The 15,166-nt window shown below is 37.5% G+C and overlaps 2 protein-coding genes across 2 annotated transcripts in view; both read right to left on the bottom strand.

The window, feature by feature from the left end:
* The window catches only part of LOC114249580 (ecto-NOX disulfide-thiol exchanger 1), a 120,303-nt gene that overhangs the window by 52,111 nt on the left and 53,026 nt on the right, over positions 1 to 15,166 (bottom strand). The gene's annotated exons all lie outside the window — the stretch shown is intronic.
* crc (bZIP transcription factor crc) overlaps positions 11,233 to 15,166 on the bottom strand; it is a 22,392-nt gene continuing 18,458 nt past the window's right edge. The window contains exon 5 of the mRNA XM_028183199.2: positions 11,233 to 12,468. Coding sequence (XP_028039000.2) covers positions 11,708 to 12,468 — 761 coding nt within the window. The 3' untranslated portion in view covers positions 11,233 to 11,707. The remainder of the gene's footprint in view (positions 12,469 to 15,166) is intronic.

Genomic DNA, 15,166 nt, shown 5'->3' with positions numbered 1-15,166 from the left:
GGTGCATCTACAGTAGAACTCCGATTAGTTTGAGAGCATTTATCAAATAATATAAAACTAAAACTGTGTTATCTCGTATAAGACGAGAATAATTTTAATTAATTACCTAACCAACGTAAAATTATACTCGCTTTATGATTGCTTTACTTTGCTTGTAGTCATTATTAAAGATAAACAACAAATTACCATTCCACTTATGTCACCCTAGATCCTACTAATATCAGTATCATATTAACATAACATAATTTCATATTAATTAACAAAGCCTTGAACAAAACATTAAATTGATTTACGGAAATACATAACAAAATCTAGAAGCAACATTTAAATTCGGTTGAGGAAGCGTTAGTTAATCACAATGGGACAAATTTGTGAGCTGCCGTGGTTTTAAACTAAGAATATCTTAACGATATCAAAAATTAATTGTATAATATTTTCTTCGGCTTTCGCACGTATGAAATATAAAAACAACTATTTTTATGATATAATCTCGCGTTTTTATTGTCATTCCTGGTTTCTTGGTTTGGCATACAAATTAAATTTAAAAATTTTGTAGTTCGATAGAAACTTGAAACATGTGACTGAAGTGTAGAGCTGTCTAGGGCAGGTCTCCTAATGGTTTAACCGAACTTTGTTCAATTTTACAAACTGAAAATACAGGTTTGCATCACTACGAAGAATGACCTGTTTATCATAGCGCCCTAATTCCAAAGATTTATTCATATTTAAAAAAAAAAAACCAACAACATACGGATTCTTGAGATGGGTGTTTCAAGTTCAGATTGCATTCATCCTCGCTGCGTTTCAGGAGATCATTATTCATGCTCCCCGAACACGTACTTACCTTACGTTCACGAAAGATTTCCATAATGAAGAAATAAAAATCCGAACCTCCCAAAATTTATAATTTCCGTAATTACGGTTGGGCGCCTTCTTAGCCTGCAATGTATATTCTGTCTTATACAATTGAGGCTTAGACGTTGGATCTTAAGGTGAGTAACGGCATTCACGTGATGATGTCCACGGTCTCCGGGACCACTAAACACCAGCCATGGACGGTGAGCTCCTCCACCCTTATAAGAAAAATGAATTACTGTTCGTTAGTCTCGCTAAAATTCGAGAACGGCTGGACCGATTTAGTTAATTTTGGTCTTGAATTATTTGTAAAAGTCCAGAGAAGGTCTAAAAGGTAGATAAATATGAAAATGGTTGGAATTAAATAAAAATAACAATTTTGTTTTTCCTTTCATGTGTCCCCCGTCGGACGGATTCCTTTGTTGGTTTTAAGTTTATTTTAGACAAAAGTTTAGGTCTTGTTTTTCTCGATCGAGGCACTACGAAGTCTGCCGGGTCAGCTAGTAAGTAATAAAAAAAGCTCATGCATCCTGCACTACATCTTTAAGCGATCTTATTCCACAATACCTCTATTTAAAGGCAGGTCAGACCCTCAGTGCCGTGGCCTGTTAAAAACGAGCAACCAGACCTGAAAAGTGTTACGTGATCGTTTTAATAAAACCCAGAGTATAGTTTTTCTTTCGCACTCGTCCCCTTATTCATATTCTCACCAAATTTTATAGTACAACGGTTTTTTCTATCTTCAATAAATGATGTTGAAAAATATAGTTAAGAGCATTACAATTTTCACACTCAAAAATGTCGCAAGCTGAAACCTAATAAAATTTTCAAAGGAGATATTATTTATTTTCGTCTTTCCGATGAAAACACCACATAAAGATCCGTTTCAAATTTGTAATTTGCTGCAAATTCCAATTGAGTACATATTTATTAACTTCATATAATTTATTTTATATATATTATCGTTATAATATGAATAAAAACATTCTTGTAAACATAATTAAAATTAAATGCAGTTCTATAGATAAAGGCTAGCTCATAAATCGATAGGTAGATAGGGAGGCGACACGAATCGCGCGTGGTGTCGGGGTTAGATTTGTAATAATCCACACAATTAACCGAAGAGCACGTAGGCTATCTGCCTCAGTTTCTTGCTATAGATTAAAATACATATAAGCTTGCCATAGCTCGACCTTATGACCGTCACCTATTTACATAGGGTCTACGTTTGAAGCGCTTTATTACTTCATTACATACAAGATACGGTCCTATTTTGAATTTTTAGGAAATTTTATACTACTCCGTGTAAAATTAAATTTTCACACTATTAAAAACAAATAATATTATGCTTATGTGTATATTATGTGTGTATGTGTATGTTAATAAGTGTTTCGTGCCTGTTTGTTGTCGCCAAAACTGTTATCCAGCACCCTCGACTGAAAACAGAATTTAAAATCTACACAAAAACACCTACAATAATCGCAGTTTTTATTTTTTTCACGATAATTATCATTTTTGTGTTACAGTAAAACAAAACATTGCTTAGATGTAATAATATAATTGCTTATGATCTATTCAAATATATACATTCTATACCGTGCTCACGGAAAGATTCCTGTACAATTATTTGATATTTCAACAACTTCACTTTTTATCCTGTCAACGGGATGGCGTTAATTTTTTTATTACCCTCGTAGTCACAGCAGTAGCTGCAAAAGCACACAGTCTTGATGGTAAATAGTCGCCTTTGTTGATACGGCCTTGGCGCAGCTAAATTATCTGGAGGCCTTTACATTCTCTGACATAACGTTTTCAAAAGTAATTTATCTCCGTATTACCAAGTATTACCCGCGCTTACTCCTCGTTGTTTTGCCTGAGCGTTAATTTTGTAAATCTTTTAATCATATTTCATCTGTTACACGTGATACTTAGTGGCCAGCCCATTTTAATAGAACATTCATTATCACCTATAATGGCGATCGTCTTTTTTCTTATGTTGCTTATGTTTCTTGCTTCTTGCTTATGTTTCTTATGTTGTTCTTAATTGGCAGAAATCTGCCGTGAAGCAGTAATGCGTTTCGGTTTTAGGGGGGGGCAGCCGTTGTTACTATACTTGAGACCTTAGAACTTATATCTCAAGGTGGGTGGCGCATTTACATTGTAGATGTCTATGGGCTCCAATAACCACTTAACACCGGGTGGGCTGTGAGCTGGTTCACCCGTCTAAGTAATAAAAAAATGTTGAGACTTCTTTAGTTTACCAGTCTCTACCCAACTAACATTTTCACTCTATAAATATATTGAAATAAGAATATGTAAAAACCACAGGATATCACAGCACTAAAAAATAATAAGGAAAGAATTAAATTCACAAAAAATATTCACTACCCAAAAAAAAGGCTTAAGTTTTCACACTCTTTTTTCAAGATATGGAAAATAAAACTGTTTTAGGTATATATAAAACAATTTACAGAGTAAGATGCCACATTGCGTGGCCGTCCGAACCGGGAAAAGTCTCGGGGGTGTCGTGCGACCCGGCCCACCGGTCTATTTCGGAATATCAGTGAAAATGCAACGCCTTAGATAGGACAATGAAGTACACACATAATGTTTTTATTGTATTTTCTATTGAAATATTTTTGATCAATTTAGTCTTAAAATACATCTAAAAATACCCAAAATGTATTTATTGACTCTGAAGAAGTCGGTTGAATTCGGTTGAGTAATTTAATTTCGCAGAAGCATTTTTATACACTACTAGCTGTACCCGTCCGCTTCGCTGGGCATTTAAAATTAAGATTATTATTTCTCACCCCCACAAAGATTCTCGCCCCCCGCAACTGATGTAGGGAGTCCAACACTCATATTATTAGCCTATCCATTAAGTACATCTATTTTCTACATGGATACCAAGTTTCAAGTCAAACGGATGCACGGCTCAGTAGTTATAACGGAACATCCGTAAAAACCACTGTAGATTTATATATTAGTATAGATAATTGACAATGACCACTAATGTAACGTAATCGAAAAAGAAGAATTTCTTGCTGTCATGATTCTAAATAATCACAGTATCAAACTTTGGATTTAATTAATTAATTAATGCACCAACGACATTCACAATATGATGCCAATTGGTTCGGGTTTAAAATAAATGGCACCAGTCTTAATTTGTTTCATTTTATAAATCACCACATTTTTCATTACACAAGTACATAACATCGATAACATGTACTTATTCATGCATTGTTCCTACATCGCTAAGACCTACTTGAACCTTTCTCTTCGTTCAAGTGGTGCAGAAAAAGCTATTGTCGGAAACAACAAGTACCGTCCCACACAAACAGTCCTTATGAATACTTAAGAACTGTTCGTACCAATATATATAATAATATTAAGACTTAAGACTGATAATAATACAATGATGTATTATCATTATTTCACTCTTAATGTCTACTTAAGACTCATCATCTTTCTTCTTTTTCTTGCAGTGTCCCTCAATTACAGAAAGTTGGCCATTGCTTAACCAACAATGCAGTAGGAAGTTGAAGAATAGGCAGAGTCTAAAATCGAAGATCATAGTAATGATCATGAAGATCATAGTTCATGAGAACCTTAAATTTGCCCGAAAAGGTTGGTAGAAAATAATTAGAGTGAGAGACATGGGATTCTAATCTAGAAATGAACACACATCAAAATTTGCTTGAACATCTATCGAACTTAAAATCAAACTTGAAACAAGAAACCCCGGAAAATGGTTTTAATATAGGTATAGACGTGATCGTCGTAAAAAGTGACTTTGAGTATGCCCAACTAATATGAATATACTTTTCATCAAATAAGTATGTGATTAATAAAAGTAGCTCAATAATGAATACTACTGCCTTGGCGCAGTGGCCAAGCTGGATCTTGACCTCCGACAACAACAGACGACATTCTTTACGGAGATGTACTGTCGCTTGCCACCGGGTAGCTTGAGGCTTCGGCAAGTCCTCCTCCTGGCCTTTCCAACGGTACTTGGGACGTCCAACCGATTATCGACTGTTTGGTTGTCCCAAGTACACCAGTTTTACCGTACGATGCCATCCCATCCTTTCCACATGGCCGAGCCAGCGAAATCAATATGCTTTTGTTTCGCCTATAATGTTGGATTCGGCTACCAGTCTTCGATCTCGGTATTCTCTCCTACTTCCGTCCTTATCGTGTCGTCGTGGCCTAACGAATGTTCACCATGTACATCCACAGAGCAGTAATAACTAATTTAAACTTTAAAAAAAAACTACATAAAAAATCAGACCCGCAATCAAACAAAAAATATAAATGTACTTTGGTGTTAACTAATTACTGGTGGTAGGACGTCTTGGGAGTGCGCACGAGTAGATAACACCACCCTGCCTATTTCTGGCGTGAAGCAGCTATGCGTGTCGGTTTGAAGGATGAGGCAGTCGTTGTACTGTAAAAATTAAGACCTTTGATCTCATATCTCAAGGTAGGTGGCGGCATTTACGTTGTAGATATCTATGGGATCCGGTAACCACTTAACACCAGGTGGACCATGAGCTTGTTCACCCCACTCAGCCGTAAAAACTCCGTAAAAATTTTGCATCCATCCAACTTGTGAATAATAAACATGACTGTCTAAAATTATAATAATATAAAATATATTTTAAATCAGAAAAAGCCATTAAGTGCACATAGTGCAATTTGGTGGGTAATTTCACGCTTACTTAAAAGCTTGATATTAATACGAGTACTTAACGTTAAACGCGGATGTATTGAATGTAATATCCAATCGAATATACCTAGTTCGTTTAATCATATTTTATACGTTTGCACGTCGTTTATCCGACTGGGTTAATCTACGTTTACTTCGTAATTGTTGGCATTTCAGAGAAAGTTTCTGGTATCTCTATGGGTATTGTGATTTTAACATTTCACTTCATTTTATGTATAATAATACCATTACGTACATTTATGTATATATTTTTATTTATTGCGTACATGGGTGAACAAACTCATGGTACACTTAGTATGTAATTATTACCGAAGCCACCATGTGACCCACCATGTTTGGTCCTGCCCCATCGTCAAACCGAAAAGTATGATCACTTTGGAAGAGAAACATACAAAAGGACGGTTAATATTGGTTGGCAATGGCAATACGCTGGCATAAACTCAGAGAACGCTGCTGCACTTTTGCTGAAATCCTTAGCCTCGTTTTAAAACACCCACAAGAAAAGAAGTAATGCTGTTCTAACTATAAGTTACCTGCGTCAGGCCAGCTACAGATATCAACAGAGAACAATCAACTTATTGCATGGATAAAATCGCAATCGTCAAGATCAATCGATTCTACCGAAAGCAAATTTTATTTCCAAAATAGGAAGAATGATATCAATTGGCTGGATATCCTCGTTCAATTTTGATGAGATCGCGCATTAGCTTGGCGATTAGCATTAGCACGGCGATTCGATTAATGCCGAATAATAGATGAAAAAGCCCTAATGAGGACCCACTTAGACACTATACTAAAATATGTTTACGGTTTAACGGAATGTCTGGCCACTGAGACCGTGGTTTATTTTCTTATATTTTTTTTATTGAAATGATGGGGGACTAAATCGAAAGTGGTATGGAAGATCCATACTCGAATATCCCCATCCCAAGGAGTCGTTGATTGTGTGAACGACCACACACGCGTTGCTGCTAACCTAGATGTTAGTCGCTCTATCTTCCTCAGTATCGCTTCTAAGGTTCTCAGAGTGATAGTGGATAATGTTAATTCACTTCCAGTGAGACCCAGCACAACAATGTTATTAACATATCATTGTTGCAAATTGCTTTTCGGATTTAGTTTCAAAAGCGTTTCAAATGTTTTTATTTTTGACATATAAATAAAAATAAATAATAAAAGAAACTTAAAAGTAAAAAAAAAATATATACACACCGTGCACCCAAACATAGAACCAAAGACGAATGAAGTAAAAGAAAAGTTTCTACAGAAAATCATTTCCCTGTTGCACGTTATAATGAGTAAATTGAGGTAGAATCCAAGGAGAGTTAACGTCTGTCATGTGGCCGGTTGTAACTTATACCAAATCCGTATACAGCATGATAAGAAGATAATAATATGCTACGCCGATCCCCCGTAATATGAGATAAAGGCATGAAGAAAAAGAAAGACGAAAGTAAAACAAACTCCTTTCTGCATCTTGATTAAGCTTTGAAGGTTACGCATATAAGACCTTCACACAGCGACCTATCTCTATAAAAATGCTTTCTCGCTCACCGTAATACATTCATAATACGGAGGGTGGATTCCACAGCATCAAGGCGCTTTGTCCCTGTCCTCACTCCATTAACAAACACGCCACATGCATACTTATGACCCGGTCTGAACTCTGAACTCGCTCTTATCTCACTGTTATTGGAAAAGTTTTCCTTGTGTTGAGGATATTAACGATAAACGGTCATCTCGAAGCACGTTTCTCTAATTCAATGACGCATATTCTAGATCTATTTACTTTTATATAATTTAATTCTATGGCAATGTTTGAAATGAATACGGGAAACTGGTTTAACTTGGGATCGGTACCGAGTGTAATTACTTGTAGCTAATTCAAATTTATGCTGTTATTAATAAATTGTTTACATTTACATAATTTTAATCTAAATAGCTAATATATGTAGTTAGTACAGATAGATACAGAATAATGTAATAAAATAATAAGCTGTTTCGCATTCGCATAAGTCGATAATGTTTCTGCACAATGACAGCTCCCACCCAAAACCTATCTATTGTTTCCTGTCTGCTAAAAAGGTTAACCTACATTTTCTTTTATCAGATGCCAATGTCATGTGTTCTCAATGATGATATAATAGAAGTGATACAGAAGATATTAGACAGGAATCTGAATCGCACTAACATTTTCAAGAAAAGTTAAAATAAATAAGATTCCGTGCAATAACATACGGGACCGTCTCAGTTTACCGAGCAAAAACACTGCCTTATAGAAAACCTTCCTTGTCTCGATTTTCTGGAACTATTTTTAAGATTGTACTTAATTCGTTTATATATTGTTTATATGATTGCATTCGATGATTTTTGAAAATTATTTGTAAAATATTATCAATTTTTATTTTATTTTTATATCTTAGATGGGTGGACGAGCTCATAGCCCACCTGTTGTTAAGTGGTTACTGGAGCCCATAGACATCTACGATGTGAATGTCGCCGCCCACCTTGAGATATAAGTTCTAAGGTCTCAAGTATAGTTACAACGGCTGCCCCACCCTTCAAACCGAAACGCATTACTGCTTCACGGCAGAAATAGGCGGCGTGGTGGTACCTACCCGTGCGGACTCACAAGAGGTCCTACCACCAGTGTGGTACTACCCGGCTAACATCTCCAGTAATCAGTCTCATACGTAAAGCTAAATTCAGAAACAGGCGATCAACCTCAGGATACAGGATTGACGTAATGCACGCGTCTCTAATTAAGCAAATATCTTTTTAGAGATTAGTTTCTGTATAACCATAGTTTGAGTTTTTCAGATTAATTGTCATAGTTAAGTAATCTTTTTCAACATCTAAGTTGCCTTCAGTGTAAATACGGAAGTTAACTTACAAAGCGTCCTCATAGTGTAGCTTCGGTATTCACATTAAATTCTCACTAAAGGCAGACTAAGTATGTAAATTATGTATATCCTGTAATTATTAATTATGTCTAGCCAGCTACAGTACTGCATATGTCTACGATGATAATTTGCACACAATGGTTTGCAACTATGATAAAGGTAATTGTACATTCAATCCAAGTTCAGATTCAACACATACGTAAGTACCTAAGTAAATTTAGGTAGGGTTTTCTTCAAGCTATGGGATCGATTAGATCTGATTTCCAATTTTAAATTACCAACGGTGGTAATGGTAATGGTGCCTATGAAGACAAGTTGCTAATATCTCGCTTATTTCTGCGAGGCAATCCCGTAATTCGGCTTAATGGATACGGCAGCCATTGTAAAATTCAATTGAAAATTTAGCTTTGGTGTAGTACGGTGAACAGCCTATCATTGATATCATATAATTAAAGCACAATACTTGCTTAGTAACAAACAAAACTAAGATCGAGACGATTCCTTCAAGATCATCATTCATTGGTAATACGATTATTAACTATCAAACATCTAACTATCTAACATCCGGCTATGGAATGAGCTCCCCTCCACGGTGTTTCCCGAGCGCTATGACATGTCCTTCTTCAAACGAGGCTTGTGGAGAGTATTAAGCGATAGGCAGCGGCTTGGCTCTGCCCCTGGCATTGCTGAAGTCCATGGGCGACGGTAACCACTCACCATCAGGTGGGTCGTATGCTCGTCTGCCTACAAGGGCAATAAAAAATAAAAATAAAAACATCAAGTCAATGTAACGTTAACGTTATCTTCACGAGGTTACATGGACATCGGATCGGATCGTTTGGTCATCATAATTGTGCTATTAAAAGTACGCAACGCAATAAACTGGAAATCTTGTAATTTTTTTTTCTTTGTGCTATACATATTTAATTATAAATAAAGTTTTATTTTCGTTGGCCTAATAACGCTGTCCTGCCAAAATTACACTAAAATTCTTGGGTACAATTGCGGGAATTCACCAATTTTCTCTCTAAAATCCTACCGAGTAAGGGTATTAAAAAATTGACAAATCAGTACCAACTTTTTCAATTGATCCTTTATAAATGAACGGCGTTTAATTTTATTTTTTTGAGAATTAATTTTGTTGTGTACCTAAATCCTAAGCTTGGTCAACAGGAAAATTCATCAAATATTTGAAAAACTACAACAATAAAACATAAAGGCCGATTACAGCGCCATCTACTAGACCCAATTGTAAATCCAAGCCGTCCAGACACCACTCAAATGTTTCATCAAGCTTTATTAAACTGTTAGTGATCATGACAATTGCACCATGGGATCCACATTCGATTACCGTTAATATCTTTGCAAAATATATTTGTTATTCGAGTTTGGCTGTACTTATATGTACTGTACTTATTATACTATTTGGCTTTACAGTAGGCAGCGGCTTGGCTCTGCCCCTTTTTTAACGTTGGGGAATCCATTTAACGGTAACGGTACCGGGTTATGTCGGACTCCGGCGCCTCCTGAGAGGAAGAAGGGGAGAAGAGAAGGACTGAGGTCCTTCACCTCCCCCAATTTCTCACAGGAGACTACGCCTTGAAAAAGGCGCGCGAAGCACTTGCCCCGCAGAACGACTACCGACTAAACCCCATCGAGCTCCACCACACCGACTACACGAAACTTACGGTACCGCGATGCGCGCCGAAAGTCTCGCCTTAGGCGGTACCCGTACTGATGTTAAGACGGGATTTCATCCCCGGGAAAATCCCGTAGAACTTCGTCTCGGGCGACACACCGTGAGCGGCGCACAGGAGCCACCTTGCACCGCTTCACCACCGGACCAACAGTCGAGTGCCGGGCGCCCCCGCACCCGGCACTCGATAGTCCCTACGAGGGCTGAGCGGCGGCCTCTCGCACGCGCCGTCCACCCCGCCTTCTACGCTGAGGAGCCGAAGAGGGATCCCATTCCCTTTCGCGCTCCTCAGCCTCACGAAGCGCCATGACCAAGTCACAGAACCCAGCCATGGCCTCCCACGAACTCCGGTCCTCTACCATACGGGCGACGATAGCCCTCAAAGAGAGGTCCTGCCCCAACACCGCGACGAGGTTTCGCCGCGGGTGCTCCCACCGTGGGCACGCTTCTAGCGCGTGCTGGACGTCATCGTTCGGGTGCCCGCACTGGTGGCAGCCCGGATGTGGCTCCCTTCCGCAGACTCTCCACAGATACCTCCCGAAGCATCCATGCCCCGAAAGGACCTGGGTGAGGCGAAAGGAGAGCTCACCGTGTCGCCGGTCCGACCATGCCTCCAGCACAGGCACCAGTGCCTCGAGCGTGCGCTGACGAGTGGCCGAAGTTCGGCCGAGCTCCTCCAGCAAGCGCTCTCTCCATTTGGCATACGCCAGACCACGCGCAGCACGCCTCCATCGATTGACAACCGACGGGCCGGGTGTCCGTTCCCGAGTCGAGGTTGGCTCTGCCCCTGACATTGCTGAAGTCCATGGGCGACGGTAACCACTCACTATCAGGTGGGCCGCTGGGTGGGTATGCGCGTCTGCCTACACGGGCAATAAAAAAAAAACTTATTCTTATCTCCTACGCGTTTCAAATAACTATGTCGCTGCAGAAATTGAATATAAGTCTTTTGTGTACAGTAGTACTCTTTCAGAGGAAAACTGCCATGAGATAAAAAAAAATTATTATTTACTATATGCATGTTCATTAATAAAACAAAACCATTCCGCCATCGCATTCCATTTATTGTAAGAAATATTAAAAAAATAATCAAAGATTTCATGTCAGTTGATAAAATTTCTCAATACAAGTATGTATATATATACCGAAAATAGTGATTTAACCAAAACAAGGAGTAAGATGTTGTTGATCCTATAAGTATACATATTTTTACAATAACGAATGCGACCTATCGTCTAAATGAATGAATGAATGAATGAATGAATGATGAAGAATGGCGCCACCTTACAAGGTGTTATTAGTATCCCTCTGATGATGACGTAGCTTATGCTGCTCGATAATGTGACATCTGATCTGCTCACTTAGATGCAAACTATGACAGAGTTAAATTATTTTATCGTAAAATAAAAATCATCCAAATTAAAGAACTCCCTTAACTTCCGATGATCAACAGAATCAATCGCTTTATGCGTTTTTGCATATTGTTTTATTTCTCTGGAGGCGGCGTTGTTGATTGATTTACTTGATTAGACCCTTCGCCTTGAAAAGATCACGCATCAGAGCCTTTAGGTAGCGAATCTCTCTTTGGAGGTCAGAGCACTTCTCCCCGAGTTCGGTGTGACGCTGGCGCAGGGTCTGCTCCTCCTTGAGGAGCACCTCCACTTCGGCCTTTTTCTTCTGACGGTAACGAGTAGCAGCATTTTTATTTTGCTCCTTCTTGCGTGAACGACGGTCATCTACAGAACGCGTCTTCAAACGTGACGGTGCGGACCAGTCCTCGTCGGTCGATGAGGAACGCGGCGATGATGGTGGTGAAGAACGTGGAGAGGCATTAGCACTACTACTGGAATGTTGCGGAGATGCCAGTTGAGAGGCTCGGTGACGGACCAGTTCCTCGACGGCGTCCAAGTCACACTCGTAACCTTCCGGCAGCTGGTTAATCGGAACAGGTGCCACAATCTGCCACGCTTCTTGCGGCGGTGCCAGGGGAACTGGAGGTGCTAGTGCTGTGCATTGTGCTTGTTGAGCGTAACTCAGGAGCAACTGAGTCGCGGGTCCCGGCGGACTCTGCGGCGGTGTTAAATGCGTTAACTCGACAGCACCATAAACCGTTTCGAATTCCCGCAGCAGTTCTTCAGTGGGCTGCGAGGTCACAAAAGGACTTGAAGCTAGAACCGCTGCCGGGGGTTGTGGGTCCACGCGTTCAGGAACTTCAGAAATGTTTTCAAAGATGGAAGGGAGGTCAACCTTTTCCTCTAGCCAGTTGGAGAAAATATTCTCTGAAAAAAAAAGTAAAAAAAATTGTTAGATAATGCAAGAGCCATTAAATAAACTTACAATTGATCAAAATCGAATATGGGTAAGATTTAAGAAGTGTCACAGTTGTTGTTTTATGTTACTAAGTGAGCGAGTATCTATTGCTTAAAAATATTTATGTATTCACGAATTTAAACGATACTTTATTTTTATGATCAGGTCTTTTGGGATATTTCCTTGAGATTATAATAAATATTAATTATACAGAATATAAAACAGTTTTATTCTATTGTTGTAGTGATGTCATCTCGTTTATAATAAATAAAACAATAATTCTTAGTATTATTCCACTAAAGTACAAAAATCTTATCACAGTGCACGCAATTCAGCACTGTTTAGCTATTTAACTGATATAATGTTGGAAGGAACTTTTTTTTAAAAAAAACATGCGGATCAATAACCACCTATTAGTCAGTTAAAAAGGATTCGCAAAATATTTTGATCCAAGAGATTAAGACATCCCTCCAAATAATCTTCTCATTTTACCGAATACATAATTCCTTTGTAATAATTATAATACTAAGATAAATTAATGTATTCACATTACAGATCAGTACTACTTTTAAAGGTGCTTTTGTTTAGTTTAGTCTATCATAATTAAGATTTAGAGTATGACGCGAATACATAATCGTTAGTGACAAGTATCTGTTTAACAAATTCGGTTGCAATAAACTGACCCACGATAAACTTTAAGTTTGACAGTAGTATTCCGCTGATACCAAAACTTCAGATAACGTAAATTATATATCTATTCAGCTTATTTGTTGTAAAGTGAACAAAGTACTCGGGTCAATGACTTTAGTAAAATCTAAATTATTCGCGCTCCTTATCTACAATATATAGGTCTTTGTATACATTAGCTATGAGTGGCGTGATCAATATGGTGAATTACGTATCTTTAAATTTGTAGATACCTAGATGAGAATCCCGTTCATTTGTGGACTGCCTTTAAATACATAAAGCATGTGTTTGAAACAACAAACGCACTTTTTTCCAAGTAAATGGATATATCAAATTATCTAATTCAAGTTTGTATGTATCAGGATGGTACTATATATTTATGCACGTAGCTAAATTTATCTTATATCTTTAAACGAGCAATTCTTGTATATAAATAAATTTATATATATAAATCTCGGAAACGGCTCAACGATTTTCATGAAATTTAGTATACAGGGGATTTCGGGGGCGATAAATCGATCTAGCTACGATTTATTTTCAAAAAATGTTGTTTTATTCGTTTTTGCAATAATTATCTTTATCGATAATCAACTTAAACATACACTTTTTTATTGAAAGAAAATAACAAATAATATAATATAATATCAATATGTAATTCGTTTTTAAATACAATTTCTAAAAAACATAATTTATCAAAAAATATATAAATACCGAGCAATGCTCGGTCACAATCTAGTTGTTGTAATGAGAGCAATATTCATTGATCATCATCTAGTATTTCACAACTCTGAGAACATGATGCTTTCATGTCTCAGTTATACAAGAGCATTGTTTTCAGAATTCGAACTGAAGCGTGATCGCAGTTCGAATGCAAATTCGTCCAGATAATTCATTAAAAGCTGAGCAAGAGACAACATTGTATTGACTTATTGTTACTATAAACTTATTATTCAAGGTAATGAAAGGAAAAAAAATGTTTTAAGCACGCCCAGAGAGCGTGACAAGATAACTATTTATCCACCGTTCGAAAAGTACAAAGCTGGGTCATTAATATCTCTATCAATGTATATTTGTATAGGCAAAACAAGTGGCCAATATATAGCTTTAATTATTGGGCGAACAGCGAGCGAGGCCGTCATCTGATCGAACTGGTTTACGATACTTGTACGGTACAAACGACAAGGTACCTGCCTTCTATTAATATCAACTTAAATATCAAAACAATACACTTAATACTTTATAAACTATTAAATTTATCAGTAGTTTGTGTATATCAAAATAATTGTAACCATTTCCATAGGACAATTAGTATTCCTGGAATTGAAATCACGATTTTTTTCTGCCGCTACGATAACTGAAGCCGGAAATGTATATAACAACAATAAAAACATTTTTTTTTTCAAAACCACGTGCGACTAACATAAGATGCGCTCCCATTGGCTCATACAAAATCAGCGCACATGCTTGTACGCTATTAAGTATGTTATTAAGTTTCCAATATACGCCCTATGACTTACGAGATATTTTTATATGTACACGATATTCTTTATCGAAAGTAAAATATTACGAATCGTAAACCTACATCGTTTACTGCTTGCACCACAAGCAGAACGGACCGGGAATTCTTTACAATATTATTGCGCAGATAAAGCGAATTCAATGAGAGTTGTTATGATCAAGAAATATGATCAATATAGCGTGGTGTTTTTTTTCTAAATCAATTGACAACACAACCTAACTAATATCAGTTAATTAGATTCCGGTTTTGCGTAGCTAACTGTATGTGAATCATTCAACCTATTAAAATATTTTGAAAACGTAAACACTTCCATGTGGGTATTTTTCTTCTGTAATTTTTTTTGTACTACAACCAGCGTCTGTTATGACCGCCACGTGAAATTATGTTATTATGCATTTCTAAGTTTAAGGATTTTAATTCTAGTTGTTTTTATCACAAATTCACATAGCCCTGCATAATAA

Source organism: Bombyx mandarina, chromosome 11 (genome assembly GCF_030267445.1).
Source record: "Bombyx mandarina strain Sakado chromosome 11, ASM3026744v2".
Classification (NCBI taxonomy): Eukaryota; Metazoa; Arthropoda; class Insecta; order Lepidoptera; family Bombycidae; genus Bombyx; species Bombyx mandarina.
This window is presented reverse-complemented; position numbering and strand designations above follow the sequence as displayed.